Source organism: Anoplopoma fimbria, chromosome 19 (assembly GCF_027596085.1).
Source record: "Anoplopoma fimbria isolate UVic2021 breed Golden Eagle Sablefish chromosome 19, Afim_UVic_2022, whole genome shotgun sequence".
Lineage (NCBI taxonomy): Eukaryota > Metazoa > Chordata > Actinopteri > Perciformes > Anoplopomatidae > Anoplopoma > Anoplopoma fimbria.
This window is the reverse complement of record NC_072467.1, coordinates 23,254,217-23,278,977: the sequence shown is the minus strand read 5'-3', so window position 1 is coordinate 23,278,977 and position 24,761 is coordinate 23,254,217. Positions and strand designations below refer to the sequence as shown.

General features: G+C 42.6%; 1 protein-coding gene across 1 annotated transcript in view; it reads right to left on the bottom strand.

The window, feature by feature from the left end:
* Positions 1-24,761, bottom strand: part of LOC129107814 (unconventional myosin-IXAb-like) — a 140,894-nt gene that overhangs the window by 93,630 nt on the left and 22,503 nt on the right. Inside the window, 1 exon segment of the mRNA XM_054619374.1 lies at positions 13,501-14,470. Coding sequence (XP_054475349.1) covers positions 13,501-14,403 — 903 coding nt within the window. The 5' untranslated portion in view covers positions 14,404-14,470.

The window sequence follows — 24,761 nt, the reverse complement described above, 5'->3', positions numbered from 1 at the left end:
GCAGACCCGGGCTATTAAACACCTTAAAAGGATCTTTACGGAAGTCAGAGCTCCAAGGGCGCTCCGACGCACGTCTTCGTACCGTTGGGTTTACAAGGTGAACGAGCTGCAGAGGGAGTGAGAGGCGAGTGGAATATATACGGCGGGAGAAATGGTTTTGACCCCTCTTTCTGCTGCACTGCTGTAAAAATCTGTCGGCATTACCAGCCTCATCTCAATTTCAATAAACCCACCCCCCGCCCGAAACTGGGGCACTTGGGAGATCGCTCGCTTGAAAATGACTCTCTCGCTCTCTATTATTTAAGCAAGGATTTCACCCTCCGTCTCTCATCTCCCTCCTCCTCCTCCTCCTCTCTTCCTTTACTGTCCTCTTGCTCCGTTATCCGCCCCCCCTTTTCCTTTTTATCTCCCCCTTTCCCCCCCCATCCACGTGCCCCCCGGTGCTGTGGTAGGGTGGGTGGGATGCAGAGAAGATGAAGGCAGGGAGGCGACGGGCTGCAACAGAGCGCTTTAATCTTCTCTCTGCAGGGCTGTTGCATCGTGGGGGAAGACACAGCGGCAGAACCATGAATCAGGACAGTACAGCACAGATGTGTTCTATACGACTTCAACGTCAGCTTTAACAGTTGACTCAGCAGGGTATTGCAGTGACACGACACGACAACAATAAGGTCATTGAAAATGTGCAGTTAGATAAGTTGATATTACAGAAACTGTTCATATTAAGCAGTCGAGGAGATTCTGCTGCTTATATATGAGAATTTGAATATCAGGTACTCATCCTGCATTATCTTGAATTCTTGAAGAAAAGCGTTTTCTTGCATGCCTCCACGGTCAACGGAAAATCAAAAAACAGAGAAAAATCTTGATTTTAACAGCGATTATGCAATATTAAAACATCCGTTTACAAACTCTCACACAAAGAGATTGTCTCGTCAGTAGCAGGGTATTGCAACACTGCAGTTATTGCGACAGCCTTAATTTGATTACACTGCATGAGTTGGTTGAGAGTTTGTAAACAGACTATTTGTCATAGTTTTGCTGTTGTTAATCACGGCCCCCGTTTACTTCAATTCATCCAGACTTTTTTTGTTTTTGGACTCTTTGTTTTACCGTTGAGTCATGCAAGAAAAACTACGCTTTCTTCAGGAATTTAAGGTAACACAGGGAGAGTAACTGATATGCAAATAATCATTTTGTGGGTGGAGTATTACTCAAACGTTGACCTACAACATGATTTACTTAAAAGAACCTGAAAGCAGCTTTTTATTATTCTTATTCTGTGACCGTAAAATTTATAAAACAATAAAAAAAATGGAACTACAAATATTTCTCATTGTGCAACCGGATACTATAGCTAAAGCAGCTTTCCTTGCATCGTCCACAGGAAGAGGAGGCGGGACTCGTGGGATATCTGAGAGAGCAGAAGCTGGGATTGATTAATGGAAGGTCTACAGATGGTTTATTAAGTGAAAGCGTAGAGACATGAAAGGAAAGATGAAGATGGTAAATAACCAATTTGCTGCAGGAAACGAGGCGTAATGAGAAGAGTTTGTGAAGATAAAAAGACTGACATGCTCCGCTTTGTCAGGTGGGCTCCGTGCATCGAATACAGAAATAGTAGTAGGCGTGTGTGTGTGTGTGTGTGTGTGTGTGTGTGTGTGTGTGTGTGTGTGTTTATGTGTACAATAAAATGACAAACCAAACCAAAGCCTCGGCTGCCAGGCCCAGTCTGGGAACAAGTTCAAACTTCCACCGGCCACTCCTCGCCTTTTCATTCACCCACCCACTCACACTCAGCAGGCCACGCTCTCAATGGCACATCTGCACCATTCAGCATTCATTCATTCATTTACCCACAACAGTCTGTTTCGCTTTCACTGTACTTTGTTTGGTTACTGGTCGGGGGTTCTGTGTTTCAACACAGACCTGTTGAAACCTGACGGATGAGTAAAGTTATGTTTTTTGTGAGCAGCGTACAAAGACAGATGCCCACCGACGAATATAAAAGCAGAACGCCGTGGGCTGCAAACGGACCACCGATGATGACTTCCTGTCTGATCTGATAACACGTCTGTTACTCAACTCGCACGGCAGCTGAACCACTTAACCGAGTGTGCAGTTTGACTAAAAGCACAGTAACGATTAGCAGTTTCTTTTCTCCCTGTTGCTGCTCTCTCTTAATGCAAAGACCTCTATGTAAACTATTTTTATTGGGACTACTTTCTGCGATTGAAATAGTCCTTATGAAAGCCGTTCATAGAGTGAAGCTATTTCAGCAGAGAGAGATTTATTTTGTTGTTCTGTCAGTCTAAATGGTTTTTGGCTCCGGTTACACATTTAGTGTAGAGACATGAGACGGTATCAGGATGTTTCTGATGAAGCTCAGCGGGTGATTTATAGATTGATCCATTTGTATGCAACTGATCAATACGCTGTATGTAATCAGAGCACTTTACTGGAAGAAAGCCTGACTATTACAGAGTTCAATGACACTGTTGGTCTTTTTGTTCCAAATCCAATATTCTTAAAGACGAGATATTAAAAAGATTAAACAGTGAAACATAAATTATTTGTGCACAGCTTCCCTCTGTTTTGTAATTGTGCTTTCAAAATGCCACTTACAGTATGGTTATGGTTTTAAGCTCCCACATGGGATGAACACCACTTTGGAACATGTTATTTCATGTAAAAAAAAAAAAAAAAAAAATCTCCTCTTGGTCCTCTGTGCGACACCATATGCTGCTGTCATGCACCGAGGCCACCAATTAGTCTGAGGCAAACCTTCCTCCAGAAAAGGCACAAACAAAAGCTGCATTTGTTTTCGTTGGAGATTTAAAATAACTCCTTAAAGGGCAGATCACAACCGCAGAATACAGAGAGGAAAGGTAATGAGTAACATGCTGGTTTGTGCAGAAAACAGGGCAAATGGAGATTTAGACAACACTGAAAAGTTTCTAGGAAAGAAAATGAAATCCTGAACAAAAAAGACAGATTATAACAGACGACCCTTTCCGTTTCAATAGATGTTTAATTAGATTCCAATTTGATTGATGACAGTCTCGTTAACGGGCTCGAACAGACGAGGTCACTAACGCGAGATCTAGTTTGCTCAATTGCTCCCGTCATCCCAGATGGCCTCGTGTCCAACTACGACTCCTAATGTCTCGTAATCTCATCTGTGTCTGATTGCTGTGACACCACGTAAGCAGGCTCAGATTGAATCAGGACCATTTGGACTATCAATTTCCTGTCGTGAGCCTTTCACTAAAACCTGGTGGGTGGAGTCACGCAGAGTCAGCAAGAAAGAAGAAAAAGTGACACGAAGAAGGGATGAAATGTGGTCACTTCTTCCATTATCAGAGCAGAGCAGAGCAAGAGTCACATTATTAATATTTAAATGATATCACATTTAATCAGGGTCACCGCACAAAAGAGAGGACGTATATGCAATGTCCATGAATGCCAGAAAAATCTAGTTTACCATGCTTATATTCTACTATAAAGTTAACTTGCTTTGATGGACTGATGCATTCCTACATAAAAATTATATTTAAAATTCAGAATCAGAATAAGCTTTATTGGCCATGTATGTGTACGCATACAAGGAATTTGACTCCGTTTTTTCCGTTGTTCTCAATGTAGAATGCAGAAAACAAGGACAACAAGTAGAATAAGGGAGGTATAAACACTTAACTATTATGTATAAATAGAAATATACTTACAAAAGTATGTATATGAACATAAAAACACAACAACAATGACCAATGAAATGGAGGAATTATTGCAGTATGACTAATAGTCAATTAAAAAAATTATGGTGATCACAAAGATGCAGCATAAATCATTTTTGCTTTAACAACAAAGTGACTGCGGCTCGAGGGGTCCTTCACATCAAGTGAATGTGGAAATATTGTGTTTTATGACTCAGCTCAGAGAAAGCGTTAAAACATAAGTTGCGAAAAGAAACAGTGAGCATTTTAGACATAAAATAAGCAGCAGACACCGATATAGAAGTTAATACTGAATAAATAACTTCTCCCGGGCTCGCCGATATCACGCTGAACCCTCTCCAGGTCAGCTATACGACCACAGAGCGTTTGAGTACATCGTGTACAGCTGTCTGCTCTGCAGGGATAAACGCCCTCTGCACTGAGCTTCCTGAGAGAGGAAAGCGAGATCGCTCCAGAGAAAGACAGAACGAGAAGGAGACGGGGATAATCCAGCGAGCAGATGTTTGGGAGCGCATCGAAGAGCGCCCGCTGCCCGGAGGACACGGATTATAGGGATGGAAGTGCTAACAGGAACATAGAGGGCCCGAGGTGGGCTACGTGATTAGCCTACACGCACGCATGATAGCCGGCCAACGCTCGGCCCTCTGAGGTAGAGACGGCGGCTATCGTTAAGCCAAACGTAATGAAAGCGAGACTCATTCTGCTGCTGGAGAAAAGCCGGGATTTAAAGTGACAAGAGTCTGCAGAGGAAGTAGTATGTGAGAATGCAAAAGTAGCACGTTTCACCCAGAAATATCACTTTGGAAGAGCGGGAACTCATTGATTTTTGTTTGAAAATGACTAAGACTGTTCATTGATTAGGAAAAAAGACTGCAGAGTTTCTGTCCATCGACTTATCAATTAACCGGCTTATAAATCTCCATTTTGATCACTGCGAATAGGAACAGTCCTACAGTAATGTGACAAATTATTACTATTACTAAGGCTGTGATACTTTGACATTTTGAGGGTCGGCATGTTTTTTCTTCCCCTTACCAACCGAGAATTTGATGGAAGATTCATTTGAATGCAAAAGTAGGACGTTTTCCCCCAGAAATAGGGACATTCTACCTGACCTTGGTTAATTCAAAAAAAGGGAGGAAGCTTCTTCAGAGTCCAACAGCCACGTTAAAAAAAAACCTTCAGCATCTGCAAAAAAAATATGAATGAGAGCCGATGTGACCGCTCACTGAGGGTGGAGGCGGAGTAAAGTGCTGTGCGGAACGACCAGAGGAGACCAGGCGTGATGGCAGAGTCTCGGTTGTCTCATTGTGATTTTAAAAGGACCGCGGACACACACTCGGTTGCGGGTGAACGTCTCTGCTGGGAGAGCTGAGTGCTAACGCGCTCCGACAGGCACAGAGGTTAGCTCCACACACACACACACACACACACACACACACACACACACACACACACACACACAGACGGCGATACACTTGCACAGTAGCAGTGTCGGCCTCGTTGGAGTGGGAATAAAATCAGCTCACACTGCCTCAAAGTGATGAGGCTGTGCAAACCTGCCAGCCTCGTCACATGCATCACGTTTCTTTCTCCCCGCTGGTCCGTCAGGTGGAGTGAGTTCACAGCAGTCATGTGACTTCTGTTCAGTACTGGGATTTAAATCTTTTTTTTTTTTAAAAGTGAGTAGTGGTGGTCTGTGGTGCTGAGCAGCCCTTACACACTTAATGACACACAGGCCTTTTGAACACACACTTTTCAAACCAGAGGGCCGAGGCGCTACCTGGAGCCATCTATCAGCCGCAGGAGACAGGTCTCGTCCCCGAGGGGCCTGGTTAAGAGCAGAGGGGTTGTGAGGTGGTGAGGGGGGGGGGACATCTGGATAGGAACCATCTGGTGAAGAGAGGGAGGGGGGAGATCGGCTTCTAATGCAGCAGGCAGGGAGGCAGGTCTGCGGGGCCACACCACCAGAACAAAGACCGGCTGTAATCTGGCCCCCGTGGCCCCACAGGAGCCCTCAGTCTGTCTGCCCCCCTGATACAGCAGCACACAGCTGGGGTCGGGCTCAAAGCCTGGGTCGCTCTACAGGGAGGATTTGAGGCACGGGGTGCACGCTTGTCACCTGTGTAGTCCCGTCTAAAGGCAGGAAAGAGCTGCCTTTAAAATTCAAACGACAACCTTTGACCGACGATGATGTGTCATTTATTAACAATTTTTAATCTTTTCAAGGTCATTTGGCATTCATGATTTATTTCAGCATTTACCGGACGCAAACATGAGAGGCCAGTTCAATGAGGTAGAAACACAAAAAAAGAATCCAACTGTCTTGTGCAGCCAATGTGTCAATCAACAGCTGGGGACCTGGACTGAGACGGGACCCTTAATCATTAACTGGATGTGTATCCCGAACAACAATATATTATCAAATAATATATTGATAAGTTTCCAATGCAGAGCATGAGGTTTCTGGATAAACTCTGGATTTATGAGTCAGTCTGGAAGTCTGTGCAGCTTACATCAGAAACAAGAATGAAGTAAACATGTCCTTTTTTCCTGAGTTGATCTTGCCCTGTCATTTTAGCAATATTTCTTTATTGTTGATGATCCAACATGATGTCAAGGATCTGTATTCTCACCACCACATACAGTCTGATGATGTCTGAGCTGTTTGAGCTATAGAGGACTTCTAAGGAACCAGCTGGTGGAGTTCAAATGTGATAGATTATTTTGTATAGTCTACTTTAACTTCATACAAAAACCCCCCATTTCTATGCTGCTTTTTTGTCAGATTACCTGTAAGAGATTAATCCTTGTTTAATGCAGGTTATCTTTAACTGTCAGAGTGACAGCAAGGGGTTATAATCAGCGAGAGGTAAGATCCAAGAAACCTTGTTTATTAAACACCCAGAATTGATTGGTAAAATGTCTATATATCTATTATAGCCTCGGGTTAGCTTTTTATTTCTATCGATTGCATTCACGCTTCAAAAATAGTCAAAGTGGTGTTCATTTGTGAACGAAACAAGTCAACATAACTTTTCTGCAATTATCCAAAATCCATTTGAAATATCCCACTGGCTTTCTGTCGAAGGATCAAGAGCGATGCTAACAATAAAACGTCATCCTTGCAGCACAAGTAAGTCTGATGTTGAATAATCAAACATCAAACATTTTCCCTTTGTGTGTATATTTAGTTATCTGAAACTCAATAGCGTTCGGTGTTGAAGCTCGGGACAAACAGAGAGCATCTGAGATCACCTGACCAGACTGCCAGACGCAAACGGCCACAGACACCAGGTCCTTCCCATCAGCCCACCAGCTGTCTTCCCGTCAGCACTGTCCTGCTGTACGTTCATATCTCTACTGTCGCCCGGCTCTGAACGCAGCTCACATTTCACACGACTGGCAGTTACTGGCCATCTGCGGTGCGTTATTAAAAGCCTTTTTTTCATGAACAGAAGCAATTCCGGCGGGCAATCGGAGCACGCAGAGAAAGAAATGTTAGACGACACCGATGGCGTGATGTAATGCTGACCGTCACTGTTCGCCTTGTGGCTGCACCGCGTTATTTTTCTCAGAAGTGGTCCGGTGGCTACAAAGGCTGCAGTGTAGCCCATAAGGTCACAAGATTGATCCCTGCAGCCGCTGACGTGTCCATCGAGAGCCGAGGGGTCGTCGATGGAGACAATAACGCTCTATGTGCTCAGTCACATCGACTCTGCTCACTGCTGCAAGTGTTAAATGGACAAAGGAGACACACACACACACACACACACACACACACACACACACACACACACACTACTTGTCCTTGATAGAAGAGAAAAGTCTGGTGAAGGTGAATCGAGTCAAGTTGCTGATGAGCTGCTTGTGTGCATGTTAATGTGTGTATGTGTGTTTAGATGAGTTTATCTGCAACAAGGTTAAAAAAAATGCTCTTTAAAAACAAAATGAAATAGAAGTAGGGAATAAGGTATTATGGCTAAAATCAATAAGAGGATATTAATACAGTAAGCAGAGCTGAAACCATTAATCGATTGAGAGAAATCTCGTCAGCAACTGACATGATTGATAATCGTTTAAGTCTCTTGAGAGGAAAAAACACCAAACATGTCTCAGCTTCTCAATTGTGATGAGTTAGTGCTTTCCTTTGTCTTATGTAAATTGAATATTGGATTTGGGACTGTTTGTTGGACAAAACAAGAAATTTGAAGGCTTCAACCTAGAAATTTCAACAAGAAAACAAACACTGAATCAAGAAAATAATTGGCTGATTAAACGATAAAAGATATGATAACAATATTCTCCCATGCTGATCAATGCTATTATATGTTATACAATGATGTTTAAAGCAATTAACAGTGTTCCAGTGTTTTGTTTTGTTTTTTTGCATTAGATCAGTCCTAACCTTTTCATGTAAAAAGTAAAAACCTCATTACTGTTGTGCATCTGTGTGTATGTATGAGTTTGGAGCTGTCGGTTACATTTTCCGCTCTGAGCTTGTTATGCGAGTTATGTTGTGTGTATGAACGTATTTGCTCGTCCTCCACACTGGCTCAACTGATGACTAAAATAGCCGTCGCCTGCAATGCTGTTGACCTTGTACTTCACAGTAACACGTTGTGAAGCGCTGGGCTGATGGCCGCGCTGCATCCAACAGGAAAGGAGAGGTCGACAGATGCAGAGGTGAAGAAGAAACTAGTGAAAGCTTCTTACATTTTATTCTCACCGTCACATCCACCAAAAGCGTTTTTCCTTTGATTTCCCGTGAGCAGAAAAAGCGTTCGCATATTTGAGTTAAAACTGAGGGGAAGAAGAACCGAAGGAAATAATCCCCCCTTTGGATTTTGACTCAAAGCGAACCCCGTGGTGCTCTTTAAGATCCTCTTATCACGTTTAAATTTTGTCAATCAAATGTGCAAAAGCACAATATAATTGATTTCGAATATTTATAAAGAACAAGGTTTAAAAACTAATATTTCACTCGCCTGTAGGTTCCCCTCCCTCCCTCCTTTCATGCCGTTGGCAGTAAGCTTCTTAAGTGGATCCAAAAAGAATGACTTATCTGCGTCTACAGGCAGAAACATAAATGCTCTCAACCACAGCGTCTCCTGCCAGCGAGACGTAGTTCATCCTGAGACATGTTTTCCTTTCCATCCCAGACGTTCTTCCTTGACACGGGAACACAGATACCGTTAAAGTCGAGACGTCTTCTGCTCACTGCATCGGTTTTTTTTCGCTTGTTGACACAAAAACTGTCCTTGTTTTCTACAGAGACGCCAAGTAACTACATTCTTTCACATTGTTTCCCTTTTGGTTGTCTTTATTGTAAGGTTTTTTTTTTATATTTTAAACTTCCAAATAAACCATTATCACGATGTAAACTATAGGGCGGCACAATTAATCAAAATTTTATAGAAATTTGATCAATTAATGCACAGATTCATTCAGATATTCATTTTACGATGACGTAAAACATTCCAAAACATTCCAAAACATTGGAAGAGCTTGAACTCGTAGATTTGTGCTTCATATTGACTGAGACTGTTCATTCATCGTGAAAAAGGCGGCAAATAAATGTTCTGTCCATCGACTAATCAATTCATTGACTAATAAATCTCCATTTTGTTCGCTGTGAATAGGAACAGTCTTACAGTAGCCGAATCAACACCTCAACATCTAAAACGAGTTTCAATAAAAATGGACTTTATAATCTTCATGAGGGTTTTATTTATTGAAAGACTATAAGGCTGCATTAGTTTTCGCTAGCTGTACCTAATAAACTAGCAACTGAGTGTACAATGAGTAACTGATAACAGTGTTAGATACCTGGAAATACACAACTAGCAGACCATTACAGGCATTAAGAGAGAAAATGGGAGTAGCTGGAGGGACCATATGAAGAGCAGCATGAACAACATCAAGGAACCAACATAGAAGTCACAATTAATACTTCTTCACGACTGCCGTGCATTTGAAATCCATCCAATATCAAGCTTTGCTGATCTCATATTTTCAGCCTGACTCACATTCAAACTCTCACACAGCTTCAGTGCAGAGGCGGAAGCATCTGACCGAGGCAAATGGTTCTGTAATTGGCATTACAACTTGCGGAAACCAAAGTATTTGGCTGGTTCAACTCAGCAGCCATGTTTCATGGCTGGCGGTAAAACGTTTTGTTTTTTTACCCCAGAGAGCTGCTTCTCAAAGAAACAAATCAGGCCCCGGGGCACTTTCAGGCAGCAGCCCATGATGTCTCCAGCATCCAGCTGTTGTTCATGGGATGCGAACAGCGCATTAATGTGGACGTCACGTTCAGCTGCCGGGGAGTGTTGGAGAAGCTACGGCTCAGGAGAACAGTGGATGTTGTGTGTTGTTTTTAGTGTTTGAACAGCAGCTGGATGGTGAGAGTCACAAGTTCTTACAGTGTGATGTCATCACTTTGGAACATGTGGTCACATATTTTTCTTATTATCAGATTATCCTATTTGGAAAAGCAGCTTTTTAAAGATTACATGGTAAAACTAGAATTACTGTCCCGCGGCTGTACGCCTCCGTCAACCGGTCAAGTTGCAGTTTACATCCCTGTCTTGCCAAAATGTCGTCATTTTATCCTATTGGACATTTGTGTGAAATTGTCATGATTAACATATAAATTCTTGACCTATAGCCAAAAATGTGTTTTGTGAGGTCACAGAGACCTTTGACCAATACATTCTAATGAGTTAATTTGAGTCCAGGAGAAGGTTTGTGCCAAATTTGAAGAAATTCACTCAATGCACTCAAAAATATCACACCAATGGGTCGAACGTGAGCTCACAGTGAATTTGAAAAGGGAAGCCAATTGTCTAAGTACCTTAAAGGTGCATTCTTTCTAATGGACAACAGGGGGCGACTCCTCTGGTTACGAAAAGAAGTCTGATTGTATAGAAGTCTATGAGAAAATGACTGTCACTTGATATATTACCTCAGTAAACATTGTAAATATGAGTTTATGGTTTCAAGTCTTCTTCAATACAGTAAAACCTTGTGATTGGTGACTACATCTTTTTTGGTCTGGTCCTTTTTTAGGTCTGTTTGGTGGTACTTAGCTCCACCCTCTCGTGTCAATTTTGGACGGCCAAAATAGCCAACTGGAGCCTTCAAAACGGTAGTCTACAAACCAAAAGGTGACGCCTACGTCCTACGACTACGTCCTCTTCTTATATAAAGTCTATAAAGAGGACGTTTGTACCAAATTTGAGAAAAATTCCTCAAGGCATTCCTAAAATATCTAGAATGGACTGTCACCGGCTTGGAGGCAGAAAAAAAGTGTAGTTCCTGATTCATGTAAACTAAAATCCAATTACCTTTACTTCCTGCAAAAGGATATATCTTTAGTGAGGATTCTATACTATGAATAAACATAATCTTCCTATCCTGTGAATTAATTCCAACTAATATTGCTGTAAATTTCTAAAGAAGAAAGAAAAGCTCTTCCTTCTTTTGACCAACACAAAACAAATTGGCATTTTAGACAACTGAAGCATTTTTTGATACCAAACTGTCAAAAATCACGACAAGAAAACAAGAAAAAGACCAACACAACAAAGTCGTTTCCCCCCCTGCCCTCATTACTCCCTTTGCTTGTTTGTCTCTGTTACGTTTCCACTGTGCACCTTGTGTCTCGCTCCGCGGTCAGACAGGTGACTGATGGGGAAGCGATTACATGGGACACAGTCATGCTGCCACACACAAACACACAGGCCACCAAGCTCAGTATCCAGTTCCCCAGAGAGAAATGTTCCTCTATCTGTGTTATTATCACAGATAGAGGGATACAGGCCTCCCAGTGTTGTGGCCTCAAGCGCCTGACAGGTATTCAGTCACGGGTGTCAAATCATCACCTGCAGAGAAGTGAGACTGTGTCCTTGTGACTGTGAGGTTCAACCGCAAGATATGTGGCTCAACTCCAAAATACCAGTCATTTTCAGCGCGTGTAATACATCCCTTGTTTGTTATTTTGCAAGAGATTCCTAGAATGTATGGCATAGTGTGAAGCCGTAATCACGTCTGCTTCCAAAGCGTCCATTTTGCAGGACATTTAAAATAAAATTACATTTTCACAGAGGCCACATACCATTCGTTCTTTACGAAACACGAAAGCAGCTGCACTTCACAGTTTATTCTCCCGGAAGCAGCAAGGAGGTCTAACATTTGCTTCATGCTTTCCAGATGACAAAGCGCATATATTCACCTGAACATACAACTGCTTTGTTTGACTGTACTGACCTCCACATGGGACGCACATGTCGTCAACACGCACAGCTGCATGTTGACACCACATCCCCATACGTCCTGACAGGAAGCTGCAGGCTGCAGAACAAAATGGCTGCCAGAAAACTACCCACCGTTGGGAGCGAACTGAGTCATATTTATTTGATCAGAACATGTTGCCCTTGAGCAGACCTTACAAAAACATGAAATTCCCAATGAAATTCCATAATCCATAATCCATTATTGATTCATAATCCAGACGGATTAGTCGACATTCCATTAGGTTTTTTTTTTCCTCCATCAATGCAGAGATTGGATCCCCCAGTTTCTGGGTCAAATAATATACATGAGAGTCATATGTGGTAAAGCCGGGGATGAATAGAGGTTCCCCCCCTCGAACGTGGAGGCATTCCAGTTTCAGAAGGACATTACTTTAATCCATTTCATGCCTGGTCTCCTGAGCTGACATTCCAACGCCGCAGAAATAACCTGCTGACTTCTCTTCAGATTTCGTCAGGCTTTTGTCACTTACTCTCTACTACCTGGGGTGTAAAATTCACAACATATGAATCACACCCAGCTGCACTCGAGCTTGCTGCTAGAGCACAGAGATTTATTGAGGAACAAATGGACTTTTGTGGTAGAATATTTCAGACCAAAATTTAGCAGCTTTGGCACAACAACACGTCATGAATTCAAGGTCAAAGACATATCTTGATCTTAAGCTCCAGCTTCTGTCCAACAACTTGTGTTCAACATCTGGATGTGTTGTAAAGATTTTTTACCATTTTCTACACTGACATGTTAAGAGACCTTTACAAAGCTATCTGAACAATCAAGCTACAACATAGACTCTGTTAGAAGATCTTGTGAAAAACGTCTTCAAACAGTCGTCTCAGATTGAAAGTGCACTCTACTTAAGTCTTCGGTGTTAACTTTGGACTCTTTTCCACCGTATGGTACCGGGAACTAAACTCAGGAACTAAATCAGGACGGCCATTGTTTAAGTTCCTGAGTTTGTAGAAAAGGTTTGTGGGTTTTTTGTGAAAGTTCCTGTAGTGGATAATGGCTATTACACTCAGCTGAGGTTGTCTTATGCTGCGTTCATATAACGAGCGACACAACGACAGTCTACAAGTCATTTTCAATGAAAGTCAGTGACATGAAGCTACAGAAAAAATGCTGTTGGCGAGTTCCCAGAGCTACTGAACAACATAACTACGTTAACGAGCGTTTGAGCAATCATCATCCATCACCAGGTAGCATTCCTGTCAAAAATGTAGAAGCACGTGGCAATCTGTATTCCATTACAGATATTGCTCAAGGCATCTAAAGGTGAATGAGATCTGAACCACCATCAAAATCAATACTGTTTTTTTGTTTAAACCAAATTTCATGAAAATCTATTGTTTCGATCTTAAGGTATCTTGCTGACAGACAAAAACAAGCAGAACCATATCCTCTGAAACATTTGTTCAACACTGCAGGTGTTTTATTGTGGGTTTCTTACCTCCAACACGGGTCCTGCTCCCAGGATGATCTGCTCCACCCCGCTGGCGAACCCCTTCTGGCTGAGTGCGGTCAGGTGATGAATGAGGAAGTTGGTGCTCTGGGTCTTCCCAGAACCGCTCTCACCAGAAATGACTATGCACTGGTTCTTCCGTCGCTGCAGCATGGCGTGATACGCCACATCCGCCACGGCATAAATGTGGGGCTCCAGCTTCCCCAGTGTGTGGTTGTCGTACAATTTGACGTATTTGGGATTGTAGATCGGCAGGAACTGAAAAGGGTTAATCACAATAAGAATACTCCCAATGTAAGTGTAGATCTTCTCCTGGCGGAAACGTGCACGAAGGCTTTCCAAAATGGTGCGCTCTGTTAGCTCCGGGAGAGCGCAGAGGTCGGACGGCGGGTCGCTCCCTGCAGGCTGGGGGAGGAAACCCCGTTCCACCAAGCGCCGACGCTCCTCAGTCACCCGCAGCCACATCTGCAGGCTGCCGCCGTAGTGAATAGATCCGTCCAGGTTCTTCTCCCGCAGGAGGAAGCGGTAGTCGTCGCCGCTGCACAGGCCGCTGCGGTTCTCCAGGGCGCTCCGCGGCCACAGCATCATCCGCTGAACGGGGCAGTCGCCGGGGTTCAGGATCCATTCCTCCCCGCCGAACTCCTTCACCTCGGCCAACACGTAGCATTTGGTGCGATCCAGGCGCAACCGTTCGATGAGGCACTCGATGGCTTCGGCAGCTGTGGTGTTCTTGCGGGCGCTGACGGGGCAGTAGATGGTGCCCTCGGCCAGGGCGCCCGGGTAGACGCGCAGAGAGAACTCCTGGTCCTCCAGGCGCCGCCGCATGCTGCCACTGGCGGTGGCCATGTTGGCGCTGCTGGCGTAGCTGCAGCCGCCATCTTGTAAGCTCATGGTGGCGCAGCAGGTCCCATCAGCACACCGCTCTCTGGGCCCGGAGGACTGACTCAGGACATCCCAACTGGAGGAGGACAGAGAGGGCAGAGGTCAAACATGGTAGGACAGCAACACGACAACAAGGGTTCAAAGGAGGAATTTATGGTTTCAGACATCAGTTCATGTCCTCGGGCATTCCCAGTACATTGAGTCACAACAGGGTCAGTAGAGTCATGGCGATTTCATCTGTCCCATGACAGAGTCCGGCGACTCAATAGGCGTTCTGTTTCGGATCGTAAAGGGGACTTCTATCACGGACGCCACAAAAAGAGCAGCATGAGAGCGAGTCAAAGAGAGAGAAGGGAACCGATAGCTATTCAAAACAATGAGGAACAGTAGCTGCTTCATGAACTTAAAGGCTACCCGCCAGCTTATCAGAGCCACAAACCCAGTGTGTGTGTGTGTGTGTGTGTGTGTGTGTGTGTGTGTGTGTGTGTGTGTGTGTGTGTGTGTGTCTGTGTGTGCGCTCATGTGATAATCCAAGGGCTCTAGCCGTGTGCCAAGATTAACAGCTGCCACCTTCCACACAAAAGTGGCTGTAATGAGAGCACAATGGTTTAATTCACCACTTCCCTGTTGATAGTGAACACAGCACTCCACTCTCTCTCTCACACACATACTCACACAAACACACACACACACACACACACACACTCCATCCAGTTTCACAGACTACAAAAGCTGAAATGAGATGTGTGAAAAAGAGATAAACTGTAAATTACAGTTAAATAAGTTTATTATTATGAGATCAAACTAAGTACATGATACTAGTATTCTGTGTAGCAATGTTTCTACACTGAATGTTTACAATGATGTTGAACTTTAAATTGTATTTTAATCTCATTGAACTGTTGCTTTTACTTTAAACAATAGGATTGAAATCCTGCTAAACCAGACTGAAATTAGTAACTATTTAACAACCTTATTATGCAGATGAGTCTTATCTCCTCATTAAGCATTCCAAACATCATTTTAATTAAGTGGGCAAAATGTCCTTATTTGAAGTAGAAATAATCACATTCTTTAAAATTCTGCAAATTTAATTAGGTCTCTTAAACAAAATAATTACAGATAGTTTTGTGCCAAAACTAATATACACACAAAACCCGCAATTATATATTAATCAAAAGACAGGAAATAATCACTGTCAGTGTTTTCTACACTCAATTATTTAGATTATTTGTTGAGAGATATATCATAGGAAACTGTTACTCTGACATTAGTCTGTCGTTTTTCATATTGTCAGTCACATCCTATTCCATTCTACTTGAATGCAGAAAAAGCATTAGGGGAAACAATTTTGTTTTGCTGATCCCAGTATCCATGGAAACACAAAAAACAATAACAAGACGATGAATAGGAATCGCTAAAGTTTCCCAAAATGTCGGAAAAAAGAACTCAATTGAAAGGTAGGTGACACCAAGACCTCCGCCGTGAAATCTTTACTGATCCCCGCACTTCATCATCTATTCCCATTTTATTTATTTATTTATTTTCTATCTGGTTTTCTATCTGGCTTCATCTCTCACATACGGTTTATGCTTCTTGCTTTCCGGTTCTGCAGATTCACTTTCAACACAAACCAAAACATGCATCACATTTTTTTTTACATTTTTCTACATTCTTTCTCTTTCAAATGGATTCTCCATTCAATTTCTGTTTGCACAGCCCTTTTTTGGGAACCATAAGGCATGAAGAATGAGATCACAAACAACATCTTCGCTAAATGAAGGTCATTATTTAGATTAAAACATGCACCGCTGTCCTCTTACGCTTTTTAAATTGATTCCTGCTCTCATTTTAAACATGTCTCTCCCCTTGTTTCCTGGAAGACTTTTAATTTTCTCAAATGGCTCAGCTAAGTGCATGCACTAGACAGAAAGAGGCAGAGAGGGAAGTGAGAGGATGAGCCAGCCAGTCGTCCTTTGAGGCTCCAGACAGACCTTCCTCTCCCTCCTACTGTCTGCAGTCATCACGACCACCTACAGCAGTCTGCAGCAGCCCGCCGCCACCAGACAGAGCGAGAGAGAGAGAGAGGAAATAACCAGCTGGGCGTCTGTAAGCAACAAAGAGCTGAACTGTAAGGGATGAAAGACAGAGCGGAGGAAGAGACGACGGAGAGAGAAGAAGTACACAAGATTTAAAAAAACAACGTCCCCCGCGACTGATGCAGCCGCTTGTTGAGACACTAACGAGCTGTTCAGACGGGTAACGGGTCAGAGTATCACGTCTGTTATGCAGAAGCGTAAATACAGTCAGCGTTCATGGTCCTTTTTATGCTGTCTGGTGGGGTTCCTTTGAGCATTTCTGGTGCTTGTATAAATAAGAACACAACAAATGAAGCAAAGCTACTCGGGTAAATATCTAAATATCCGCTCTGCAGTATGTGAGGTAATGTATACACTGGATAGATTGACCGATTGACAAACAAATAAACTAAATTAAATTGCCAATTAAGTAATTAATCTAGAAATGACGACCACTGCAACTTGAGCCACCAGGGGGAAAAGATCCAGTAGCATGGGAGAAAGAGTTCAGTGTACGTCAGTAGTTTGTGTGAGTTTCTTTGAGTATTAAGCACCAACTTTCTTCACAGTGGAATATAAACTATCCTAAATACCTAAAGAATAATATATACTACCTTTACGCAGGGAATAAAATGTAAGAAATACTAAATATATAAAATTATAATTCACAGTTGGTCTAAGCAAATGTTCCGTGAAAACTGAGCTTGTATCAACAAAGTTAAGCAGACTTACTTTGAATTTTCGTAGTTAAATGTTGAACCAGCAGGAAACTTACAATTCTGTACAAACAAAACTTGGGAGCGCACCATTAACACAATATGAATATGCAATTAGTTTTTTGCCCATTTCCTGATATAAAACAAAAGGTTTTCTAAACATCCTCAGGAAAAAACTATTTTAGACAGAAGGTAATTGTATTTATATATTTCCATGCTTTTTGGCTTGTCCCTGGGTAGAAACTATTTTATCAACATAAAACTAAAGAGAAAAATAGATAACAGTACAGTAATCCCTCTGATACACAAATGATTTCTGGGAAATACCATTCATAGACACCACAGATGTCACCAAAATAAAAGGATATTGCGGATTACCAGTTTGAAAGGATAGGAGGGGATATCTAAATCCCTACTTCGGGTAATGACGTTTTTATTTTTTCCCCTCAAAACGGATATACAGCAAGTTTAATTCTTCCCTTGCCCTCCTCGTTGCTTCAAACGCTAGGATCACCGAGTTAATTTGAGACTGAACTCAAACCTCCTCTGGAGCAGAGTGGAAAATCACTGAACTGTCTGCTGAGACTTTATGAACAACAGCACACATCAGCTAGAAGGTTAAAGGAATGGGGACTGACGGAGGGTCGTTTAGGGGTCAAAGGTCAGAGTTAGGAGCCAAGGTCACAGCTGAGGCTCTGACGAATCACATGTGTGGAGCTATGGAGTTGGCCGGAAAATATATTTTGGAGGGGGTGAAAAAAAACGTTTCTGGCATTTCCTTGAACAGCTGCACGCGGTGAGGTCATTCAGGCAGGAACTGGACGGCTATTAGACACAAAGTACAATAGACGTGACCTTAATACTGTATGTTCAGCATTTACTGTGACGGAGTTTTGAGGATGATGGATGAAGATGGAAAGTCATGCAAATCAGGGCCGGCAGAGCGAGGAAGAAAGAAGACTAACAAAAAGAGGTGGTGAAGTGGAGGAGGCTAAACGTCTGCTACGTCTTGTTTTGACACGGTCGAATGTGAAGCGCTGACAGCGTCTTGATGTGAGGCCGTACGCTGACGTGGTGGAGGAATGAGCTTTGAATTGAGGAAGGATTTACAGAGTGGAGGACGTCTTAATGAGAGCGTGCGAGTCGTTTGACTGGCGGACTGGTTCAGTGTCGGGTCACGGCCATTCAGAGCCATCAGTCAGGTGCTAATGTTAGAAATTAGAGATCCCTTTAAAGCAGGCGCTAATATTTAAAGAGAAAGAGTCCGACGAGGGAAGGAACGGGGGTTGAGTGAGGACAGGAGGAAGGAAGTTTAGAGGAGAAGATGGAGAAAGATCAAATAAATGACAGAGAGGAGCAGAAGGGCTGGAAGTGATGATTATAGTTATTGAGTGTAGTATTTAAAAGGGCCAGCATGAAGCATTTAGCTGTGTTTTCATTAGTGTGTAATCAACTGGAACTAAGAATTGTTGTGTTTTCATTAGCTTAGAATGAGCCACACATGGAGCCCGCCGTGTTTCTTCAGACGCCCAGATCGGACAAACAGAACAATGGCTCTGGAGAGAGCCTTTTGCCTGAATGCCAACGTAGTTGTCCAACATGCCTGTGAAATTGCGGTGCGAGTAGCCAAGTGCAAAACCGTGGTACTGCCAGCCGCTGTCTGATTTTTGTTGCTCATTAAGTAGCGTTCTGATGGTACGGATGGTCTCGGAGCAATATGAATGGCGTTACCATGGCTTTGCATTTGGTGGCAAACATTACCGCACTCTCGGAAATGGAGCGGTATTCATTTGGTTGCAATCTACACCCACACACTGAAATGCCACCAAATCCTACTCACTGTCCCTTTAAGTATTGATTATGACTGACTTAAATGTCAGAAAATGACAAAAAAAAATAGCATCAATATTTCCTACAGCCCAAGGGGATTTATTCAAATGTATTTTTTTTTTGGTCCAAAACTCAAGAATATTCAGTTTACTTTCATATTCGACAAAGTATAATAAAATCTGCACATTTAAGAAGCCGGAGCAAAAGTTTGACATTTGACAGTCTCCTCCTCTCCAGTGACATTTGCCCATTAAAGGGGAAAATACTAATAAAGGATTATCTTATCTTATTAAAGGGGAAAATGCTGTAAAAAGGTAATACTTGCTGAGTCATTTTCTGACTAAGCTCTTCACAGGAGGATACAGAAAACAGCAACATGCAAAGTTCCCAACTGTATACGACTAAATAAGTTAAATAACTTACACTGTAAATATGCTTTTGTTTCTTTAAAAGCTCTGAAAAGAAATGTATTAATTGTCAACTACAACTTCCCAGAATCAGTATTGCCGTCTCTCCCATGAAGCCTTCAAGTCTACATTGCGGTTGCCCATGTCCATTAGCTGCTGCATTAGAATATTATTAAGGGGATTTATGTGTTTTCTTTATTTGTTCGAGGAACCACCGAGGCATACAATTTAAAACTTGTGTTGTCTTACTCTTGTTTATGTGACTTTGTAGTTCCTGGAAATCTTTATTAATAAAAGTGGCTTCAAGAAAAGACGTCAGACTTGCATTTTGTGAGTCATGAACATCTCTCTCCATCCGCTGATCGTCTACAGACACTTTTGTCTCTCAACCCACTGAGATGAAGACTCCTACATCTCCAGATCCTTCTTTGGCACACAAAGAGAATAAAAAAAACAGATATTTTACAGCAGCAGTGCAGCAAACATGCTGTAAATAACTCGGCCTCTGTTACAAACGCATTAGAGGAGACGGGGGAATCTTCAGGATCTTATTGAGGAGAACACTGCCAGAGACCGGCTCACATCCAAGATATTAAACACAGATGAGAAGCTCAACTCGTCCTGCAGGTCTTCAAGAGTCTGGCTGGTAAATGGTAACACCCCCTCCTCTCCCACAGTCGCTTCTCACCAGTATAACAGTAATAAACACCAAACCTCAGCATTCCTCCACAACGCTCACACACAAAACACACACAAGTTCACTAAAACTTTGAATCCCTCATCACAGAAGTTGTGTTTTCTTCCTGGTCCTCAAAAAAACGGAGGATATTTTTTTTTTTGCACTCATTACACCAAAGATGACTCAATTAGTAGAGAAGTTACTGTATGTTTCATTTGAACTGTGACTAAGAAACAGGAATTCTTCTCTACATCCACACACACACACACACACACACACACACACTCATGTTCCCGCCCCTGATCACTCATCAGAGAAGATCATTAAAAGATTACAGACATATTTCAAACTCCCTGCGGGTTTACTCCTCACTAGTGGCTGCCACTGATCTACAGTAGGTCCTGAAGCTAACTCCACACACACAAACAAACACAGACGCTTACACACACACACACACACACACACACACACACACACACACACACGCTTACATACACACACTCCCAAAGCGCCGACTCAGACGAACGCCACACCTTGTGTTCACACATCTCACCAACGGCCCCTGGAATAAAAAACTAAGAAAGGCGTGTGTGTGATTTGCATGCAGCTGGTGTTATGGAGGACGAGAAGTCAACTGCTATTTTGTCTAGTTTGTTTTTTGTGGAAAAAATGTGTGGTTTTTTGTTTCTTATGTAATCAAACACAGACATATTCCTGAATTAAAACCAAATGAAAAGAAGCTTTGTCTGTCCAGTACGTGTAGAAAGTTCTCTGACTTCTTCTCATGAAAACCCTTTTGTTTTTAATAACACATTCATTCTTATCACGCTATAATCAGTTGGTTGATTTTTTGGGGTTCCTGAAAAGATTTTCCATACAAATCTGTAAATCCGTTAACTTCAATATCTACAGTTAAAATGCCATTTAAGAATATACACAGTCCCTCGAAACAGTTTCAGCAGAGTTGCCAAAGTGTCTCAGTGTGCTTTAAACGGAGCACTTGTCGGATTGTCGAACACCCCCCTCTAAAACCTTTTTGACATCAGAATAAGGAGGGCTGCGTGCAACGCTACTTGTCCCTTTCAGACACTTGTAACTTTCTGAATCTGGCAATCCGACGTCCAACGAGAGTGTGTTGTCCAGTAAACATGCAGGATTTGAATTTCACTCTCTCAAGCTCTTTTATTTCTCTTCTTCAAAAGAATTACATCTGATACCTCTCAGGTGAACATAGTGCATTGTCATCGTTTTTGTGTGCGCTGTTATCTCCATCTCACCCCTCGCTGTTGCTCTGTCGAGGCTTTCTCTCCCGTTGAAACCTTCAGACGTGGGTCAGACGGCCGGCTTCGTTTTAAGCTCACTGAGGCCTTTAGACTGAGCTGCTACTGCATCATTTACTGCTTAAAATGTGAATGTGACACAGAGTGTTACTGGAAAACAGAGAATGTGTTCAGGCAACTTTCCCTGGAAAGTTATAAGGTAAAAAAAATAAATGCCTCTTGTGTGTGTGTGTGTGTGTGTGTGTGTGTGTGTGTGTGTGTGTGTGTGTGTGTGTGTGTGTGTGTGTGTGTGTGTGTGTGAATTCCTGAATTCCAGCAGGCCAGTAGAGCTCACAGGAACAGAGCCCACACAGACACAAACGTCTGCCTCAAACTCGTGCACACTGAGACAGAGTGCCGAGTCATTCGGTGTAGCGTGTGTGTGTGTGTGTGTGTGTGTGTGTGTGTGTGTGTGTGTGTGTGTGTGTGTGTGTGTGTGTGTGTGTGTGTGTGAATATGCAAAAGAAAATAAGGCATGTGCAAGCTGCTATTTCTGCCCTGACAGTGATGATAGAAATCACTCCGGACTGCAGGTTTTTCAGATTTTTTATCCCGTCATACTCAACAACTTTGCTTGGTTAGAGGCTGCAATAGGTGTTGGATGTGATCGAGGCAAAATCAAGACGACGAAAGGGAACAATCATTAAATGATCACACTGACTCTCTGCAGAAGTGCTTCTTCTCCTCCAATTTCTCTCATTTTTGCAGCTTCACACTTGTTTCACCCGATTTGTGGAGGAGAGGAGAAGAGAAAGAAAAGCACGATCCAGAGAAGATAAGAAAGAAGTGTTCAGGATGGGTGAGGAAGAGGAATGAGAAACTGAAAGAGGAAGACAAGAAGGGGACGGAGTAGAAGCATGTTTAAACTACAGTAGTAGGTCACATCAAGTAATCTGATTGGTTCATAGTGGTGATATTATAACAACAGACCACCACTATGACGTCTAATGCCATTTCAGTATCACTCCGCGTGCTGTCGTGGTTGCTTAGCAACAAGGTCAGAAAGGACAGATACAGAGTAACAAAGTTAGCTGCTAAACCCAAATGAAAACGTTGAAGGTTAACTTCTATGGAAGAATGGATTGAGCGGTCTCTTCAGGATCAACCTGCTAAACAACGTGAGGTGCTACGTATAGAGGAGGTTCCACGATGTTGCTCAAATTATGCAAGCAAGCAGGAACGCAGCAGAAATACACCAACCACTGCCTCGGCAGCACCACATTTAAGTATCCGATGCAGGTCAGGACACCAAAGAGATTATGGGCGTAGTGGTCAAAAGTGTAAACCGTCTCTCTAGTCGTATTGGCAACCAAACTTTGGGGAAAGTAGAGCATCATCCTCGCCACGCCAAAAACACCAACACCATCTAACAAGTAAAGGCAAGCAAAGTATACGCAGCTCTGAAAGTTGTTGTACAATGAATGGCAACATACAAATAATGTAGATAAAAGGCCAAATAATGAAATCAATATTATGCTAGCCTGTGATGAAAAAAGAAATATGCTAGCTGCTAGTGTGCGTTACATAGCAACCGCCGTGTGTGTGTTAAAGGCATGATGCAGAGCCACTTTACCATCCTCTACACTGTTACACCACCCAATGGGAGATGACATCATCTCGACCTGCACCACTCTACTGCTGGCACAGGGAAGTCGGACACACACACACACACACACACACACACACACACACACACACACACACACACACACACACACACACACACACACACACACACACACACACACACACACACACACACACACACACACACACACACACACACAAATGCGCTGTATTGATTTAAGACCCCCTCCTCACTACGACCAGACGTCATCCGAGCATCTCCGTTGGCATGGTTACAGGATGATTTAAATCAATTAGTGCCATGTGCATCTTATATCCTCTCACTGTGATATTGTTGTGTTTTCTGTGTAGTTTGTTGCATCATTGTTACACTGTCTATTCAGTCAAGGATCAGAATGGGGTTCTTTGTTTTGGGACTGGAACAGTTTTTTATTACTGTTTTTTTCTATTTCCCAAATCGCTGTTTACCCATTTCCCTTTTAAATTCTTCTTTTTACACTAATTAACGAGCTGCAGAGCCAGCAGTAGTTAAAGCAGCATTACTTGTGTTTTTGGCCATTTAAGGACAGCAGAATGAGCCGTAAACACAAAAATCCTTGATGGCAACAATCAGACCGAGCTAAAACATTTGTAGGCCATAAAACCAAAGCAATGAGCTGAAATACAATAAAACACCACATAGTACGGAGTGGAACAGACTCAGTTCTAATTCTCTGTGAGCTTGTCTTTGTTTTTACAAAGCTGAAGGTATCATTTAAAAATGTATTACTGCCCTTTTAGCACAAAATGTTTCCACTTATCACCAAAATAATAGATTTTATTTGCTCTTTTTGCCCTTTATTGAAGATTAATTATATTTTATATTTTTTTCGAGACCTCTGAGTTTCTCCACTCACATCTTGAGAACTACCTTTGCAAAGATGCATCATATTTTTCTCGCAAGTTTATATAATCAAAATGGGCTTTTTTGTGAAGGGGGGGGCATAAAGAGACAGGCGCCGAAATGGAGCGTTTGGAGGGTGAATGTTTACATATCATTAAAGTATGTAAACATGTTCTTGGAAAAAAGCCAAAATGCAAGTAGGAACCTGAAAATGAGCATATGTCCCCTTTAAAATTCATGAGAATTAATTCATAAAATAATTTTTGTATCGTACATTTTTACATCAGCTTATAAATGTGAGTAAACATTTACACCGCTCACACAAAGGAGTGAGTTCTATCCGGCTCTTTGCTCTCTATTCTTCCTGTGGATGCAGCTAACCAACCCCCGGGGGACACAGATGACTCTATAAGTGATGAACAGCGAGTGGGTATCGATCCGAGCCTGTGTGCAGGGAGAAAATGCCGACCTCGCCTGCATGGTGGTGGGGCGTGTCCCGCAGGCCTTCTGGCTGAGGTTTAGCCTGAACATGACCGACAGGAAGTGAGCCTGAGAGAGACAGACGGACTGGATGGTTTGCTTCTATGTGCATTATGTTATCTAACGTGGGCACTCAAAGGTTAACATGACGGTTTCTGACAAAACATAGATGATGCATGTTGTGATCGAGTGTTTAAACGAGCTTGTTGGTTAGTGAATCAACAAAACTGCTACTATTAAGATCAGAATTACAAAAAAACTATGCTATTTTGAAGGATTGGGAGATAACAAATTACTCTTTTAAAACAGGAAGAGCTGAAAAGGGTGGTTTGTGTGCAGTTTGTGTCGAGTTTGCTGATATGTTGAATGATATTGTAGCAGCAATTAA